Source organism: Buceros rhinoceros, unplaced genomic scaffold (assembly GCF_000710305.1).
Source record: "Buceros rhinoceros silvestris isolate BGI_N320 unplaced genomic scaffold, ASM71030v1 scaffold4006, whole genome shotgun sequence".
Classification (NCBI taxonomy): Eukaryota; Metazoa; Chordata; class Aves; order Bucerotiformes; family Bucerotidae; genus Buceros; species Buceros rhinoceros.
In genome coordinates, this window is record NW_010416747.1 from 36,260 (window position 1) to 52,306 (window position 16,047).

The 16,047-nt window shown below is 36.9% G+C and overlaps 1 protein-coding gene across 1 annotated transcript in view; it reads left to right on the forward strand.

The window, feature by feature from the left end:
• Nucleotides 1-13,670: 13,670 nt before the first annotated feature.
• The window catches only part of LOC104495000 (gamma-aminobutyric acid receptor subunit beta-2-like), a gene marked incomplete at both ends in the record, with an annotated part of 29,332 nt that continues 26,955 nt past the window's right edge, over nucleotides 13,671-16,047 (forward strand). Inside the window, one exon of the mRNA XM_010137913.1 lies at nucleotides 13,671-13,891. Coding sequence (XP_010136215.1) covers nucleotides 13,671-13,891 — 221 coding nt within the window. The remainder of the gene's footprint in view (nucleotides 13,892-16,047) is intronic.

A 16,047-nucleotide genomic window follows, 5' to 3' on the forward strand; every position in this document is an offset into this window, starting at 1 on the left:
AGGAATTAATATTATTAAGAATGTAGAGCTCCTTTTCAGTGGTGCTGGTATCAAATACTGGTTCTGTTGGATCTCCTTATATATACGAATCTGAGTCCTTTCTCATTTTCCTTGTGACTTTCTGGAATGGCGATGATCAGAATTCAAGAACGGAGCACTGATAAGCAAAGCCATGTCGGAACAAATTTGTAGGGTATAGGTAATGCTGATTGTTTTGTGCTTACTTTCATGCTTATTTAATGGGAGGAAGGGAAATGGGGAAGAGAATAGATCGCTGACACCTTTCTGGCCAGTGCATTACTGACTATTTTACTTTTTTAAATTGGACAAAATTATTCTTAAAGAGAAAATTTTAGAGAACTTCTATATCATTTGGACGTGGTTGAGAAGAAGAGTTTTCTTAAGAAAAAATCTTTAATTTTACTTGGTGTGTAGCAATATAAGAATATGTTGTAAAGCATTTTTTTGACTTGAGGGAGACACAATGCTGTTATTTTAAAAGAATAGATGTGTCATAAATCAAGCCAGTGAACTGATGTGTAAATGCATTTCATGCATGAATTAACCAGCTACTAACTAGTAGATTCTAAATCGATGTGTTCTGCTTGCCAACTAACACGTAGAGCGCTCAAGCGGAAATACTGTATAAAGCATGTGAGATCATGGCTAGAAATGTGAGCTACTGGAGATTTTGCTTGTCTAACACCTGCTAAATCCATGTACTTATTGCAATGGCTTAAAGTCTAATGTGAGAGGGAAAAACAAAACACTTCAGCTAATGTCTTTTGGAACCCATTAAGACTGAAATATCACACGATCTTATGGTGAAATCCAGCGTTACAAATTCATCAAGACTGAACAAGCTGCTGGGAGATGGGTCAGTATTTTCAGGACAGTCTCAGCGGGGTCATCACAGAGCCCTTCTATTATTTTTGTGTGTGTGTGAGTGTCTGTGAATTCTTCAAAATGAATATTCTTATTAATGTGTATGCATTCAAATATATATATACACTTAATGTGTATTGTGGAATGGTGTAACTATGGAATTCATTATGTGTTTTGGAACTGTAATTTGTACACTGCTGTGGCAGGTTATTTGGCAGGGGAGAACAGTGAACACACAAGCTTTAGTGACTAAGAACCACTTATGGGTTTTTTAATTTGATTTTAAATTTTGAAAAGGAACAGGCAGACACAGTTAGAGGAAGTTGTTTTTATCGTGGAAATACATACGTTTTGCTGCAAAACCACATTTTTTAAAAAAAATTATGCATTTTGGGGAAAATAACTCTTTTCTCAGTGAAGATATTTGGTGTGGTTTTAACTGTGAAGTATCCTGTGGATCAGTCTGTGATAACTTTCATTAAGAACTGCTGTGTGGGGGCAGTCTTGGTACTCTCCGTACCAGCCTTGAGGAACATTTTAAGAATTAGTTTCAAATTGCCACTTTTCATTTGTGTTTGGTATTCCAGCAGTAGGACTGCAAAATACGTTTGACAGCTGCTAACCATGGGAGCAAAAGTTCATAATAACTTTTTCCTAAACTGAGGGCCTGGAACTCCTTTGCCAAGTAATCTGGTGAATGAAAAAATGTTGAGTGTAAATTTTGAAACATGTTTGATTCCTCGTCTTGTAAATTTAGTGTTTGTTTCTGATCCCTGGATTAGTTTGTTTTCCACTTCTTTGTTAGATTTCCGAAAAAATTCTTAATGTAAAAATTGAGAGGGATTAAGTGGGAATGTATCCTTGAGACTTCTTTCTAACAGAGCACATTCACTTGGTCAGTTCTGATCTGTTCCAAGTACATAAAGATGTGAGAATGATAACACAAGTCTACAAGTCAGAAAAAGGAAGCAAATGCATTTCTTTGCTACCTGTGCAAAATGACCAGTGCTCTTGCAAACTCTGGGTTAGTGTTCCTTCAGGAGGAAGAAAAAAGCAAATCTGTCCTCAGGTGCCTGTGAAGTATTCAGAGAGTGCAAGATTTCCCAAGCGTTTCATCTCCTAAGTATTTGAATAAATAGCAGGTGATTATAGTAGAGAAGGCAGAAAAGATTGTATCCAGACTGCTGGTTTGGATGCCCAGATGGAAGGAGTAACGCAAAACCAAGAGTCTCAAAAGTTGGGTAAATGCCTTCCAATAAGAGCAGTTGGAGGGAACTGCTGTGGAAGTTTTAAAGTTTGCTTTGTACGAGATCTAAAAATTCCTTAAAAACCATCCATGTTTTCAGAAAATTGCCTGCAAATCAAACACATTCAAAGTATGATTATAATGAAGCTTTTTAATTAAAAATGGGATCTATTTTTCCTGAATAATTTCCTGCCACATTTATATCTGAATTTGGGAGAAAGGATAAAAGACTGGGACCAGTAATTCAGAACAAGAAGGCTGACCAAAAAAGATGTATGGTATCCTTACTCTGTTAAAATATACTAGATTTGTATTAATGCTAATTCGGAAATACTTTGCATGCCACTTCCATTAACTATTTACCTTTCATGCCTTGAAAAAAGGCAAGCTTCTGTCTTGTTCCTGATGTTTCCAGCTGTCAAAGCAGTTACGTCCATTTGGTCACTGAAATACAAGCCCGACTTCAGCTCTGGGAGAAATAGTGAACCACAAGGAAGGAAACAAATTTCAGAGGCTGATGAGATGAGACATTTAACCTAGTAGAAGACAGACGAATAAATAAATCCATTCAGCAATGAAGGATGCCAGACCTTTGGGTCGGTTTTGGAATCTTGGGATGTGATTCTGAGAATTGATAGTTACAAGTGTGATGAGATTATATTAATAGGTCTTGATGACAAGGTAGCTTCAGTCTGACAAAGTGCAATCAGGATTGTTTTCAAAGTAACTATTAAATGTTGTGGAAAATGGAAATGAATTATTTAAATGCATAGAAAGTTCTCTGGCAGAGATGGGAAGCCATGAAGATTAAGCTTAAAAGAGTGGGAGAAAAGAAGTTTGTTTAAAAAAAAAAAAATCTGCTGTATAGGAGCAGGGAATAGCTTCATGAGAAGAAGTTTTTGGTGATAATTGAAGGGTACAGGCAATACTGGCAAATGCGTTCTAAAAATCAGTGGTAAATTATCCTGTTGATTTTGAAGTGGCTCACATAGTTGTGAGACTAAAGAATGGAGGGAATTGCTGAGCAAATGATACAAAAAGAGTGGAATAATAATACACTAAACAGAACAGATAGCAGCAGTAGAGTGCAATGCCTCTAAAAATCAAGACAGCAATGATTTTTAATCAGATGGAATTAAATTGCAGTCGTTGCTAGATTAGGGTGACCATCCTGATTTTTTTTTTTTTCCTTTTTGAAGCATAGGCAGCTTATTTCTAAATACAATTATCAATCTCGTTTTTGTTATTTGTTATTTGAGTCCGTATAAAAAGAAAGGAAAATGTCCATTTTTCAAGGTCTTCAAGAACAGGTTGGATAAAGCCTTAAGCAACTGGGTGGTGACCTTACAGCTGATGCTGCTTTGAGCAGGAGATTCAGCTCGAGACCTCCTGAGATCTCTTCTAGCCTGTTTTCCTCTGAAAGTACTCGTACAGCATTGTCCCTCCACATCTTTCTGATATTAATCTCCTGTTGATTTCTCGTAGATAAAATAGGCAGATTGATTGTGCAAAACTCAGGGTATTTTGTTGTTGTGGGATTTGTGGCTGTTCTTTGCTATAAAGTTTTCTGTATCTGTCAAGGAAAATTCACCTTTCGAACAGGGGCACTCAGAGTGGGAGTTCTCCCTTGTGAGATGCTGCAGTAGGCTTTGGCTTTGCTGAACCAGGAGCAATTTGAAGTATAATTAATGCAGGTGCAATGACTGTAAAAGAGGCAATATTTTTCCACCTGATTTTTTTCAGATTTTTTTCTCCTAGAACATAATAATATTAATTTCTTTTTCACACATCACTTACTCTCTTGAAAGTGTCTCTACAAAGTGTGTTCTCTTTGCTGAAGTGTTGGGCTGTAATGCAAATTGGACTTTCTATCAGTTTCCACAGGCTTGTCATCACTGTGAAGGAAATGATATGTACTTACTTAAAATTGCCCTTTTGCTTCAGTGCTGGCAGTTCTCTACGGTGTCTGACATTTTTGAGAGAAGCAGCCGGTCGTGTCTTGGGTTACGGCGAGGAGAGCATTCGCAATATGGGGAAAGGCCTACGTGACATGATGCTGCTGCTGCTTTTTTTACCCTCTCACTCTTTACTGTTTGAACACCATGAAATCTGCATGTAAGGTTACAGGACTGAAGAGATTATTGGCTGAGAAGGGCAGCTAAATCAAGGTGTTTGGTCTATTCCCACAAGATTTATGTGTAAACAGGGAAGAAACACATTAGTCTGAAGTGCAGAGTGTAGCCCCTGGTGTATTAGACCATGATATATAAATGCTTATAGGAATGTGTCTGTGGGAGATTTGTTCTCTCCAGAGAACATTGCTTCTTTCAAGACATCAGTTTGTCAGGAAGAGATTAATGAACCGTTTTAGAGAACTTCTCGGAATCAGCAGCCCAGCGAGACGGAGTGTTGCAGGATCTGTGTGACAATGTTTAACGGAAGAGAACTGCTGCTGGTGCTTGGTGTGGGGGTGGAGAGCAGCAGTAAAAATAACTGTGAGGTTACAGTTGCGTCGAGCCGTTTCCATTGGTGTTTCCAAAGGGGGTGTCTTTGGTAAAAGCAAGTGATGCCAATATTGTCAATATTTGCCATTGGATTGTTGTTTAATGAGTGTAAACAGTGCTTTGTGAGCTTAAAATTTGCTTTAAAATTTTAGTTTATTGTTAAATATATCCTTGGTGATTTAATTTTAGAAGTGTTACAAATAAAAGATTATCATAACTGCCTTGACAAAACCGTATAATAGCTCAGTCCATATCTTGGTAAAGGCTATTCCAAGCCAGAAGAGAGAACGCGACAGTGTTCAGAGTCAAGAAGCACTGAAGAAAGCAATAATTTAATGACTTAATGAGTTTTCTGTATTGTACTAGCAGACACTGAGACTGCTGAAAACATCGCCTAAGTATTGATTAATATTCATACTTACTCCATCTTTTTTTAAGAACTGTTATACTTACAAGTAAGGCTGAGATGTTGACTTTGACCCTGTCAATCAAAAGGGCATTTTCATGTAGTTTAATACAATTTTACTTGCCTTGATCCCACAGATCAAGCAAAGCAAAGCAGAAGTCAATAGTGTTTTCTTTCTCTGAAAGAATTCATACGAGGACTGTCTTGAAAGCCAGAAAATTTATCTGAAGGCCACCTGAAGTGTTTTGGCATCCTGTGATGCAGAGGGAATATGATGTGGATTTGACAAACAGAGGGTAGCAGTAATATCAGAATACAAACATGACTTGAGCATATTTAGGAAAACTAAGAATAAACACATATGTGCTTTCATTAGTGTGTTTGTTGTGGAAGTTACCTTGCAGAAACCTACTTGTTGCTCAGCGAGGAGACAGCTAGTTTTTTACCTGAAAGGAAACACTAACAAAATAATCTGCTTAGTAAAACAAACTGAAAATAATAAATCCCTTTGCCTATAAAAATGATCCAATAAATATTAATACAGTATTTTTCCTTTTAAAGAAGTGCATCCTCAGGCAGCCCAATTAACAGAATCACCGAAAGGACTTATTTTTGTTAGAATGCTGCATTTCTCAACAGCACTAAGCGTACAAATTCTGTCCAAAGCACAGATCATAAAATTTTTGTCAGCTATCTCTCTTAACTCTCTAATATTAGAATTAACTTTTTATTTTTTCAGTGAGATAACTCTGTGGGCCATTTTAGTATTTCTGAAAGGAGGATGGTATCATCACTAATAATGTAGAGATGGTAAGGTTACTATTGCTGTGTTCAGTAGTTTTGTAAGCATTTAAAGTGTGTGCCTTACCTCATTGCTCACCACAGCTCAGAGGTTCCCGGGGTCACCCTAAAGCACGGGCATGCTACCATTTCTCTGCAGAAGGCACTGCTTAGGGAGGTACGTTCGGAGTTTGCTTGTGGTTTAGTGTGGGCTCTAGGGAACGACTGGTATAGTAACATCAGGAAGTTTAGACCTAGTACTGAGACTGCTTTACTCACAGCACTTCAGATTTCAACTGTTGAGGCTGAGATGCTTTGAATTGCTGATAGTTGTTAGTAGTTCAGAGAAACACTCTAGTGTGTCAGGCTGAGGGATTCAGGACTCCTTAAAATGCCAGTAGGCTGTTGTTAAAGGGAAGAACTGCAACTTTTGCTGAGGGTGAAACAAGTTTTGTAATGGGCAGCTGAATTCTTTAGCGGCCTTATCTTTCCGCAAAGTGTGAAGGATGTGAATAAACCCATCCTAGCAGTAAAATGTGGAATGCATCTCAGAGTCTTTAATCTCGTTAAGTCTCAGTTTCTATTCGACTGGGAATTTAGGGATTCTTGTACACCTTTTTAGATGTGTAAAGGCAGATGGAGCTAGTTAGCATAATAACAGACATATTAACAGTACTTCTGTCATTGGAGTCTCCTTGCCTTGATGGAGTGACATCTCGATCAAAGCAAGCAAGGCTATCTTTAAAAATAAATAAAGTCTGGGAATATTTATTCATTTCAGTATTCTCCCCCAATATATTGCAAAACATTTATCTTAAAAGTAAGTATTATAAGCTTTAAATGAACACCTATTCTTTTTATTATTAATCTTGTGAGTTGTTCAGAAGTTAATTACAGTGATATGGAGCAGCATTAACTTGGCAATTCTTCCACTTTCTAAATGTCTTCCTGAGGCTTTGTTTATATGTTAGCAACTCAGGGAGCGATATTCTTATCCTGGAATTTTATTTAACTTTTTTTAATTAAATGTGTCAGTAAGACACGCAGGTTTCTGGTAGCTGCTTCTGGTTTTTTGCTTTTGAGTCTCTTCTGCGAAACGATAGCTTAAGCCACCCTCTGCTCTCCTCAAACTTGTCAGTTGGCTTTCCAGTTCTTCTTAATCACTGATGTATTCCCACTCTATTTGAAGAAGTTAAGACTTACATTTTTTTTCTTTAGTATTTTCAATAATATTTCTAACTCTTTTGAAATACTGTTAATAATAGGCTACAATAAGGGAAGCCTAGTAATAAAAGCAATATAAATATGATTTCTTTTGTAGGTATTTGCCTCTCTGAAGATCTGCAGGATTGTACAATTGAATAGGAAATGATCTGTGAACTCATTATTCTCCTTTCTCTGGGAAATGCTTTGTGATGCATGAGTAAAGAAAACTTTGAAATTCAAATGTAAATGAACTTTTTTGATATTTCTTGTGGCTTAAAATACTTTATTCTACTTCAAAGACATGGCTAAATAATAATTACACATAATTTTGTCTGAGGCAGGAAAGTACTGTTTCAGTAACTTTTCATTACAGTGAGTACAGTGCACTTTTATTCACCTTACTTTACATTTGCATTGTTTATCTGAGAATCTGCATCCTTTCAAAGGAGAATAATCTGAAGATATGAAGATATGTGACTCGCTTCAGCAAGTAGCAGTTAGATTACAGTTTTCAGTCCAAGTTCACTTTAATCAATCTTCCTCTTGCTATCAAGAGACAGCAAATCAGAGAAAGCTGAAAGACATGCGGCAGGTTCTTTCTGATGGGAATGACAGAGCGATTGCTGGCTCGGTAAAAGCGCAGTATCATGGTTCAGTCTGGGTGACTTCAGAAATTAAAATCAAGTGTCACGGTGTCTTGCTAAACTAATTGACGTAACAGGAAACATCAGCTGTAACCCATTTATTTCATTTCAGTGCATGAAATGTGATGACATTGCCTCCCAGTGCAATATATAAATCACTGTGTGGAACAATGTAAATATTGGCTACTGACATCAGTGCTAAGGAGACAAATTCATGATCTTGTTGCTGAAGTGATAAGCAGTCTCTTTCTAAAAATTGTTATGTCACTAGTAAGAAGTTTTATGTCTGGAAGTCAAGCTCTGCTGACAGTTTGGCTTTCGTACACCGGCGTCTTGCTTGATTCAGTAATTCTGTGTTTTTCTGAGAACTCTTACAAAGATAAACAGCCCATCTTTGCTGAGAAATGAGAATTGCCGATGAATAATTCTGGGCTAGTTGCTGCAGAATAAATGGTATGCGTACTTGTTGAGATCTCTTCCTTTTTGGAAAGATCATAGACTTTAGCTCACACAATTTCCATCAAGAAAAACTACCTGCTAAGTTTTAGGAGGCAAAATTAACTCAAGTGTTTCATGGATTTGAAGCCAGCCAGGGAAGTGGGACTCGATAGACTGAGAGAGCTCACTGCAAAATCTGTGTAAGGTTTTTGATATTATTGTCATTTTTTTGAAGTAAAGATTTACCAAATGCAAAAAATACTTTTTTGAAAGGGCATATGACAGAATTTATTTTTTGACGCTTCATTGGTATCAGCCATTCTTTCACAGTTCATTCCACTTTTATGTAAGTCACTTTGTGGGTCTCTAGTGTTAGCAGAGCAGACTTATAATATTAATTTTCTTGATGTGAGCCTGAGATAGGTAATTATGAATTGAACATGTGGTAGTGGCTGGTTTTAAATGTCATTAGGATTGAAACGATTGCCAATCAGCACTCAAGGGAAGGCATTGCTTTTGAAATAAACCCACTGAAGCTCCTTTAGCTTGAAATGTTTTGTTTTGGACTGTTTTATGTACCATTCAAGGAATAAAACGTGTTGTGTGCTTACCATTGTAGAAACTGCAGGTATCAGGGACAACCTCGTTTGAGTCTGAAGAGGGAGTAGAATTAACATTTGCTCCTTTCTTCTTAAGTATTTAATAACTCTTAATATATTAATATTGATTTTGCAGTGTAAATATAAATTTTTAACAACTTAATGTCACTTTTAAATATGTTCTCATCAGACAACTTTTTAAAGGTACATGGTAAATAGATACAGCATTCAGGCAAAATCTTCAGCTTCCAGCAGTTTCAGAAGAAAATTATTTAGTTTTAAAAATGCTGTACTGGGAAAGGTAGTAAAATATTTCTACAAATTAGGAATAACCAGAAGAGCGAAGAGAAGTAGACTTCAGCTAAACAACAGATGACTTCTCCGTTCATTACTGATGAGAAAAGTAGCTGCTTCAACTCCATGCAGCTATGTATTTCTAATATACAGAATGTTTCTCCTATGTATTTTTTTCTCCTTCAGAGTTTCCTGATTTTAATTATTTTGAAGCATTCCAGTAGCTGTGTTATATCCCTGTTAACACAAGTGTTGATATACATTTTCAAGCTGCTCTGAGTCAGTCTTGTTTTGTGTAATGTAGAAATTTTTTTTTCATATTGGACCTTATCCTCATGCTTTAAGAAAAAAGTATATTTGGCACAGTCTTTTGCAGTAGTCTTCCACTGTCGTTGTGAATTTTCATGAAATTTATTTCCTTTTTTGCTTTGATCCTTTTTCCAGTATAAAAAGACGACCAGCACTATATGTTTCACAGTCACTGGCTTGTGTGCGGATTTAGCTAAGGGCTGTGTTCTAAACTTTTTAACCTAATAGTAGGCCCAAACTGGCATTTCTTCTTTGGCTTAAAAAAACTTTTATTTGAGAGTTTTAGTAAAATGAGAGGATACAAATGAATGTCAGTTTTCAGATGGTATGCTTGCCTACGCAATACCTTCCCTTGGCTCTTTGGAGTTGATGGACATTAACTGACGACTTGGCTGTCTGGAGCAATTCTATTTCTCTAAATTTGTTTAAATCTCCCAGTGTATATAAGTTTCCAGCATACAAGCACTGCCAAAGGTAGCATTCGGGGGGGAAAAAGTTACTCATAAATATGCTAATATTAATAAAACTATTTGTAACTGTTTTATTCATATGGGAAAATGTGCATTAAGATTAACTTTGTCTCATGTTTATTGCTCTTCTGTTCATTGCGTGGAAAAAACTGGGAAGCTGAACTTGAACTGGTGAGAAAGAGAGGAGAGATCTTTTCTTTGATCAGTGTAGAACAGGAGTAATGGTCTATTTTCTGTTGCCTGAAGTTTATTAAATTTAACTCTGTTTGAACAATGGAATAATAGTGAAAGCTATACAAATGCTAATATTTGTATATTTACAGAAAATACAATATTTGCTTATTCATGTTCAAGGTTTTGCTGATAATCTACACTAATAAAATTCTGTGCAGCATTTTGAGCATCACTTGCTCAGGGTAACTGATGAAGCTGTTCGCTTGTGTTTGTACAATGTGTCTGGGTGTGCCTGTGCAGTAAATAGTCTGGACCTTTGTAGGGTCCATCTGCGTAACCGTAGACACAGACATAGTCATCACGAGCTTGGGTTTCATATTTCTTTCACCTCGTGGTAATTACTGTCTCGTGCTGAACTTTTAGAATTATTTCACTCCAGTTTCGTCTTCATACTTACAGTGAGCTTCTAACAATCCCATCCTTGGAATTTAATAGGATGCCAAGGCCTTACCAAATGAAAATAATTATTTACCAGCTGCTTCTATTCCTCCTACTTTTTTCTGTTCCTGCCTCCTACAGAGACAAGATATTTGCATGTTTGTTTTGTTGTTTATCCTTAGAATAGAGGGGAATTCCTACATTTAATGTGTATTAAACAGACCTTTTTTGTGTAATATTCCTGATAGATAAGCATGTTCTTAACCTCAAAGCATAGAGAGTCCTGGCACATCTTGTACCTGCACATTACTGTTTCGTCTGGGATTTTGACAACAGATGCCTCTCTCCTAAGGAATGAATTGCAGCTTATGTGATAGGTTTTTGGTTTTTTTGTAACTAAAAACCTATACTTTGAAATATGTAGCTGGGACCACAGATATTTTTTAATAATAACTTATAATAAACATCAAAATTTGAAAGGTTATGATGGATTTTTTAAAAACTCATTTCAGATGGCCTGTTTTGAGCACCAGACACTCCAGTCACGTCTGAAAACTAGGACCAACAGATGTCAGTTTTCAGTTGGAACACCAGCTCTGTTTCTGGAACACAGCATGTTTGATTCTGAACTCCAGCCTGGTGACTTGGCTTCTCTCTCAGCTGCACCAGTGCTCCAGAATTATAGTTTTATGTAACTCGTTTTTATGCACTGAACCATACATATTTAGTTTTCTTCCTCCTCTTCTTTTCCTGTTTTACTGAAGTGCAGAGGGAGAACCATGTTCTATATATATACACACACTATATATTAATACGTGTAGCTTATTCCGTAGAATAGGAATAAAATGCAACAATCAAAGAATAATGAGGGAGCAATTGCTACAGCTCATCTGTTTTATGTTGTGATATGTTAGTTTAATGAAGACTAATACATTTTCTTACAGGAAATATATTACTGAACATTTTCTGGTTATGAATCAAATACTGGAGAACAATGATGAAGCATAACAGCAAATTCTTCAGGTGCAGGTGGAACGTTCTTGAAAGCAGACGCAGGGGAGAGCTTTGAGATTAGTAAAATTGATCAGATTAGAATAGTTACCACCAAATAGTAAACATATTAGGTAGTAAAATACTCACTGGAAAAACTTACTTGGTGTTCACCTGCTTGTAACTATGCAGTTTTGTTGATGTTTGTGACACCCTACCAAAGCCGAGCCGAGTTCTCTGTGCAGGCACCATGTACGTGCTTCCATCAGCAGCTGCAGGGTAGGGCTGAAGGCGGAGCGGGTGAGGATGGTTAACCTTTAACCATGGCAAACAGGGGGAAAGCCGAAGGGACAGCATTGTCATTCTGGGTTTGTGGTGACAAAGAAGAAATGCTGTAACTGTTCTCAGCAGAAGCAGGTGTTTTTCCCTGCTACACTGACAACTGAAGGGGCATTTTGAAGCTTATGTGTGTGAGCTCTTCTGGGGGAAGATGCTTAAATAAGTGTTTTTGCCATGGAAATACAAATTTCTGTTAAAAACCCCGAGTTATGCTGATCCGGTGAGTGCACGCTCTTCTGCAGAAGAGGCAGGGTCGATTAGTTTCTAGGTGCTGTGTCATTGCTTAGAGAATGCCGATGGAACAGCCGTAGCTGTCACGTGCCCTCCCTAATGCATGACTTTAGGAATGGACTGTGTACATTTTAGAGTGAATAATTACACCAACTTAATTTATGCATAAAAAGGTTTTATTAATAAAGAAACAAAAAAGAGTTTTCTGGATACCCAGGCATTGGTAATACAAGTTTTATTTGATTTTTTCAATTTTCTTTTCAATTTGCCATTGACACTGGCTTGAATTCATTTAACTGGAGACGCTTCACTGACGGCCATGGGTTAGGACTGGTTGCACTAGGTGCTCTAAAATCTCTAAAAGTAGAGAGGGATGTGTCTCCTGGGCTTGAAGTGAACTAGGGTGAATCCCACCTCTCTGCATAGCAGTGGAAGCAATTTAGTGTGTCTGTTTTCCCATTCACCGAGGATGGTATTTTTCCATGCACATTTGTGAGATTTGACATTGACATCATGTTCTTGGCTATCCTGAAAATACAATTTCTAGAAATGTAAAACTTTTATTTTTTGAGTACATTTCAGTGATTTCTTACAGATTTTTTTTTTTGTTTGGTCTGTGAAACTGCAAAATAAAATTCTACTTTTATATTTTGTGAGAAGTTCTGTATTATGTTCACATATCAAATATATATTTTTTGTAATGAAAATGCTTGTAAAATTGGCTACTGTAAAATTAGGCTATTCCTCCTTTCTGTGTTCCCCCAGTATTGTTTTACAGCCCTTGACCCAGTGATCCGTGATGGGATGCGCAGCTCCTTTGTGCATTATTTATGGAGGTCCTTTTTAGTATAATATATAATGAATATTCTGCCTCTAAAAAACGTAATTTTTGTAATTATCTTGTTCTCTAAAACACCAAAAGATCAAAACATCTCCAAAGTACTGTTCATTAGTGGCCTGCATCAAAACAGAGCAAGTCTCATAACACTGCAGATATTTACCCAGATGCTTAGTTGTGCTCTCTGAATTGTTCCGTTGAAGTAACTAGGGTTACTTCACCTGTAAGATGAAGTAGACGACTAAGACTCTGTCGCATTGAAACCTCAGAGACTTCTCTCCCATTGATTTAAGTGCCCAGGGGAAAGGTAACAGACTTTGAAGAAATTTTAATTTAGAGAAGTGTTTGGGTGGTCTCTGCAACTTAGAATCGTAGAATCATTTAGGTTGGAAAAGACCTTTAAGATCACTTGAGTCCAACTGTTAACCCAGCACGGCCAAGGTGCAGTGAGTCAAGGTGCAAGAAGTGTGATGACTGGTGCATAGCTCTGTTGAATACAGTGGAGACCAGGAGATGAAATTCAGATCTGGAAACGTTCCTGTTTCCTGGAGCTCCCATTGCTAGAGAAACTGCAGCCTGCTACGCGTCTATTGATTTTTTTTTTTTCCATTTTATTTTTAAACATTGAAATGAGAACTCCCAAGTCACCCATAGGATGTAAATACCCCATCTTTCCTGTGTTCTCATTTCTGTTCTTAAGTTAACACAAGATGTTCCGTACTACAAAAATAAATAAATCTGCTTCTGGAGATTATGATCGGAAATGTTGCTCTTTAAGAGCACTTGCAATGGGTAAATGTCTGTTGGCATTATTGGGTTTTTATGTATGTATGCTGTCTGTTTCAATGCAAACTTATTTTATTGTTCTTATACTCCCAGGACTACACCTTGACAATGTACTTTCAGCAAGCATGGAGGGACAAGAGGCTGTCGTATAATGTAATACCTCTAAACCTTACCCTGGACAACAGAGTGGCTGACCAGCTGTGGGTTCCCGACACGTACTTCCTGAATGACAAGAAGTCCTTTGTACACGGTGTCACTGTGAAGAACAGAATGATCCGTCTGCATCCAGATGGGACAGTCCTGTATGGACTCAGGTCAGTATGAGTGATTTTTAATTTTCTGTCTTTTATTTTTAGTCTTTTAATGATGGCTTCAGGTTAAAACCCATTCTTGGCCTTTTTTGATGCTATTTCTTTTATTACTGTATAACTGATGATATTCCAGAAACAATTTTAAGTATTCTAAGAATGGATAAAGAGTCTTTTTTTTTTTTTAATACAAATTTTGGAGATAAACTACCATTTTTAGTACAGTTCAGACACTTGTATTAAGAACAGGTAAGACTAAATTTTATTTTAAATACTCATCCTGGATTAAAAGCCAGTTTTAGAACTGCTTCCTCTTTGAGTTGAAGTAAGAAATACAAAACATGGATTAGAGGGAAAAAATGGAGGGTGTATAGGACAGCTGAACTGATAGTTTAAATTGTATATTTTGTAAATATTTTTGATTGAGTATGGTATCGGTTTGTATGCTGTCCAGATGGATCAGTTTTCTGACTTTCACTAAGGGTATGAAAACTTGGAGTGTTTTTCAGCCTGATGTTGTTACTGTGTATGACTGTAAGGAGGGTGGTGGCTGGAGGAATCAACAGAAGAACTTCACTCTTGGAGTTCTGAATACTGGGGGGAAAATGTCTGTTTATCAGGGTTTATGGAAACAATAACTACTGATAAAGTGATTTAAATGTATTTCTGCAAAAGATGACTGACTTAATACAGTGTTGAGTAGGTAACAGAATAGAAAGCAAGCATTGTCTGGCTTAGAAAAAAGCTGCGGAACTTAGATCTAGAATGTCTCATATTTTGAATTGAGAATAATACACAGTAATAATTTTGGAAAAGCTAATTCTTAAAACTTTTATTAGTGTGTTTCTCTCATTTTGAGTGAGGTTTTTCTGTTGTCTGCCTATAACTGTCCTGTCAAGAAGCATGCCCTTTTGACGTGGCTGTTTTCTATCCAGCTGTAAAGGAAGCTGCGCTGTCTTGTGTATTTGGTTCTGTCACTTCAACTAACATGGACCATGAAGTTCATATCTAATTCAGATCATGTATTAAAAGTCACTGATCTGGATGCCTTAGTTTTGTTATTGCGCTTTAACAAGCAGGTGTTGCTGGAAATGCCTCCCCTGAACTACTCAGATTAATGACAGCTGAGCAAAGGCGACTGACGGTGGTTAGTACTAACACACTTCTCTTTGGAGGCTTTTGTTCAGAACATCTTCCACCTGATGGAGAATAGCTGGGCTCTTCCTGGCTCCGTAGCTTCCTCTGCCTTTAAGGAATAGCACTGCCTCTTATGGCTGACGGTTTATTTTTCTACTTAAAAAGTAAAGAAAGAAAAATAAAGGGTTATGATAGTTTCTAAAAGGAAGAACATTAACAAGCTCCATCTGGAGCATGCTGCCTGGAGGTACGGCCGCAGCAGGAAAGCGCGGACGTCAAGTTAAGAGCAGCCGCATGGCAATTTTTACAAAACAAGAGACCAAGTAGAGTATTTATTTATTTTTAAATCTGATTAAAAAAAGACTTTTTTTTTTTTTTTGGCAGAAACAGACACATTGTATTTCATTGTTAGATCTGTAGCCAAGACGAGATATTCTCTTACGAACTGCAGAGAAACAGTTTGTCGTATTTAAGTAACTGAATGGAATCAGTTTTGATTTGCAGATTCTGCTCGTTCGTGCTAGTTGTGTTTACCAGTTTGCATTGTGTCCAGTCGTGTTTTCTTTGCGAAAGCCACTGAGGCTTTTGCGCTATGGCTGGGAGCAAGGCTGGAGTCTCTGTTACTGTGCGATGAAAAACCAGATAATTGTTTCTTTAAAATATTGAAACTTTTTATTTACAGTAAAGTGAAATATAAACCAGCTACCTAATGCACGTTTGGAAGCAGAGAGTGATAGCAATAACAGCATAACAAGGGTTTTGGCATAGTTCAATTTCAGGGTCTGAAATAATCTTGTTTTATTCTTTTTCAAAATAAATTATGAAATATCAGGTTTAATGTTACCAATAATTCTTATTTGCTATTTTCATCACAACTGTTTAAAACCCTATAATTTCTATTTTTGAAAATGTTTATAACAGTAAGTAGAGCTCACAAAAAATTGTTTTATGGAAGGATCAAGTAAAAGAAAGATTTTCTTTGGAAACTTTAAAACCATTCATGAAAAATACTTTTTCTAAGGTTT